Here is a 4,053-nt window from a genome sequence, read left to right on the forward strand (position 1 = left end):
CTGAACCATTGTTGACACTTACCAACATTCAAAAAATTTCCGTAAACGTTCTTGATATTCTTTGTGGCTACAGAGGCATTGTTTCCCTTCTTTTATTCAAACAGCATTACATGCCAAATGTGTCTCATCGTGTGCCATCACTATAAGGGATTAGAATATAATAAACTTTACACATTATATAGGCTACACTAACGTGACATTTAGGCAGTTCGTTTAACTATTATACATGATGTACGTTTTCGGGAGGGGGGGGGGGTAATGAAAGTGTTTCAAAATGCGACATTAATTTCTTGATGACTTAATATTTTAAACCAAATGTTTACTTCAGTACAGAATGTGTAGTTACTGTATTTCTAATAATATGCCAACTTTTTTAAAGGCTTTTAAAAACTTTTATGATTATTTATTTTACAATTAAAGAAAAAAAATTCAAAACAGGAAGTAAATGTAGGGATGGTTAATATCAATCCTTCAAAAACAATGCAAACAAGATAGTAGGGGTGACATTTGTATCATCCCTACATAATAGCACAGGCAATAATTAACATATAGCAATATATATATATTCAACTATTCAACCAAAGTTGAGTTTCATTTATCCTATTTTTGTCTGTTAACATTCTCTAACAATGTGCGCCTGTGCTATTATGTAGGGATGATGCAAATGCCATCCCTACTGTCTTGTTTGCATTGTTTTTATAGATTGATATTAGCCATCCCTACATTTACATCCTTTTTTTTTGAAAAATTTTCCTTTACTTATTTTTTTAATGCAGTGTGTCAATAGACATAAGAAGGTTGAACTTATAACCAAGTTCTAAATACATTGAGGTTCCAACTGTAGTATTTTTAGTTTATCTATTATTGGTTGGTAATGCCTGTTTCACTCTGTACTTAAGTTTTTTAAAGGAACATAAAAATGAAAGCTAACTTTAAAGTGGTAATGATTGCATCTTTTATACTAGAATTATATTGTTTTTTTATTACTACTAGCTGTTAATAATACTTATAAAAGCGGATAATCCATTTGAAACTGTCACCTTGGTGAAATTGGTTGAGATATCATGTAATAAAAAAAATCAGAAGAAAGAACAATAAGAAATTCAAACTTTTTTTTAAATATTTATTTACATTTTCAGAACTTATGACTCGGTCATTACATGGATGTTGGTATAAAATGAAATACTGTATAGTATTGTAAAGTTCTGATGACCTATTGAGGAAATATTTAAACTACCATTTCAATGAACAGTTTAAGCCATCCTAACCTAGGCAGTGCTACCACCTGCGTGATTCAAGTCTCTATTACAAACCTTAACGTTCTAAATATTAAACAGAATTCTAACAGGATGCTTGCAAAATACTCTAACTATAATTATTATTAAAATTAATCCTGCTAATTTCCTTGCTTCTTTAACTCATCTTTTGAACTAGAAGTAATTCTAATACCCTTCTTTTTATCCTTTAGCATTTTATTTTGTTATAGATTTGCTAGATTTGTTATACAAACCAAGAATATGATTATTATTCTTAAAATGGAAAAATTCTTTTCAAAAATACCATCACCCAGAAACTTGTTAAAAGGCTATAAGCTCTTACACATGATTGTTCTATTTCAATCATCTTCTTTTCTTTTTTTTCTAGGACATTAAGATTACTAGTTATTGTAGATCTGACATGCTGTACCTCATGAATAATCTGTGTTCTATACCATGCATTAAGAAATCTGTAGTATCTTACATATTTCATATGTGAACACACTTTGAATAAAAGGTTAAGAGAAATGTTGAGGGTTTTTAAAAAAATAAATTGTTAGCTCACTTTTAAGATATATATTATCTATGTCCTTTATTTTATAAAACTTTATTAATATTTCTTTTTCCAGATCTTCTTTCCTCTCTATTGTACATCTGTTAAATTGGTATGCTTAACTTTACATGTATTTTAACAAAGATGCTTGAGTGTCTTGAAATTGGAAATAAAAGAATGGTTAAGGACTTTGAGATAAACAGTGTTAAGTAATTTTTTAGTGCAATTAACTGCATTTGGAAATCTAAAGTCTCCTTTGTAACTATATAGTGTTTTTGTATTGGTATACTGTACATATCAGTGTTTACTTTGTTTTCTTATGGAAAGATAAACAAATAAGATTACTTCATTCTCATCTCCTTTAACACTTCGTTATTCGTAGAAGAAAGTTGTATGACTATATTGAAATGTTTTTGTTTCACTTTTGACCTACATGCTTGTTACACAGTTTGCATGGTATGTTTTTATTGCAGCATTTGGAAGTATTGGAAGTATTCTGATGGGTGTCACAGGAATAACAACCTTAGCAGTATTGGCCTTATTTGTTAAAGAGTCCATGTATCTTCTTCAACACTGGCCTTTTCAGTACTGTTTTCTCACATTGCTGTGTTTGAATGCTTTTCCAGTGAGTTTATTATGTTAATAACAACACTATGAAACTTCCTTGCCTACTTGAAATAGTTTTATCATGGTTTTTCTAAATATTTAAATTCAACTCTTGAGTTATTTTTGTATATGTCTTGTTTATCATCATAGGGATCTGTAATCAGAAATGATGTATACATCATTTAGATGTTAGGATATCTGAGAGATAATAGAGTACAGGATTAAAATATATACATAGCTTATCTTACATCCAGCTTTAACGTTATCTAGACCAGTGAACATCTGTCACATGTTGAGTGCACTTACTTGCATATCAAACATTCAACATTTAAGTAAAAATAGTAATGCTGACTATTTTAACAGTTTTTTACTTTGAAATGTTTTATTATTGATATTTTATAAAAAATTTTAGTGTAATTTGCAAAGACAAAATTTAAAAAAGGTTCAAACTTAATTTCTCCATAGTTCTCAGGAGTTTCTTCTGTAAACAATATATGCTCTTTTTTCTTTTTTTTTTTTAGAATTTATCTGCCCATTCAAAACCTGAAGAGATTATCTATTTAGAATATTATTCTTAAGGTTTTATTTCTCGTATGATTTTTCTTCTCTTTCTCTGATTTTATTAGTACAGTTTCTCATTCACACCCTTCTATGACTTCACAGCACGTGATGTGAATAACTTGAATCTAAATGTTGAATATAAATATAGGCAAAGATTAAATACCATTGAAAATAGCAATAATAAACTACTTTTGTTAATTATAGTGAATAAAGTGGCAGGAGAAGTAATTTGTGGTTTAGTGGGACAATATTAAATGTAGCTCCTGCAGAGAAGAATAACAGAATTTAATGTAAAGTTTATAAAACGGATGATTAAATCATACACCTGAGAATTTTGAAATATTTCTCGAGACATCCTTTTTGTTCTTGAAAGTATTCTTGTGTTAATTTATATTTGTTTGAAAGCTACCGAAATATTCTTCTCTGACAAGACATCAGGTAAGCCTAGTTAAGTTTAGAGAGTAATTTAAGCAATGGCAAAATATTCTGATGCCTCAAATGTGATTCAAATCCTTATTTATTGAATATCATTGTTAAGTTTATTGTATTCAAACAAAGTAGATAAGTAACTTAACTTATTATGTATTAAAAAGTAACTATAAAACTGGACCAAGAATATTGTTACATAGCCTGACCTAAGAACATTGTAACAGGTTGGGCTAGGTCACTGAAAAACTGTTAGTTTTTGGTGTGTTTTTATGACTTATAACTGGAAGTAGTGACTACTGCAAGTGACAAAATAAAGTACTAAGAGAAATATATTAATGAATAACATTCAAGTTGAAACTGTTGAAAGTGACTGTATATATAAAATTGAACTTTGTGATCAGCAAAAAAAAATTAGAATTCTAAGACCAAAAGAATATATTTTTTTAATATTTTCTCAAAACAATTTACTTAATTCTCTGGATTTGGGTAGATAAAAGCTTGCATGCCACAACTTTAACAGTTACATTCAAAATTCATTTAAACAACTTTATTATTGATATTTGTCAATAACCTTGACATCAAAACATAGTTAATAAATCAACTCTTAATATATATTTTAATTTTTTAATTTCAAAATGTCATATTTAA

The 4,053-nt window shown here is 28.4% G+C and overlaps 1 protein-coding gene across 8 annotated transcripts in view; it reads left to right on the top strand.

Annotated features, from left to right (window-relative positions):
* Window positions 1–4,053, top strand: part of LOC106464662 (organic solute transporter subunit alpha-like) — a 35,303-nt gene that overhangs the window by 9,574 nt on the left and 21,676 nt on the right. For all 8 annotated transcript variants that reach the window (XM_022392408.1, XM_022392411.1, XM_022392406.1 and 5 more), the window contains one exon: window positions 2,283–2,434. In XM_022392408.1, the coding sequence (XP_022248116.1) occupies window positions 2,283–2,434 (152 nt within the window). The remainder of the gene's footprint in view (window positions 1–2,282; window positions 2,435–4,053) is intronic.

Source organism: Limulus polyphemus, unplaced genomic scaffold (genome assembly GCF_000517525.1).
Source record: "Limulus polyphemus unplaced genomic scaffold, Limulus_polyphemus-2.1.2 Scaffold1712, whole genome shotgun sequence".
Lineage (NCBI taxonomy): Eukaryota > Metazoa > Arthropoda > Merostomata > Xiphosura > Limulidae > Limulus > Limulus polyphemus.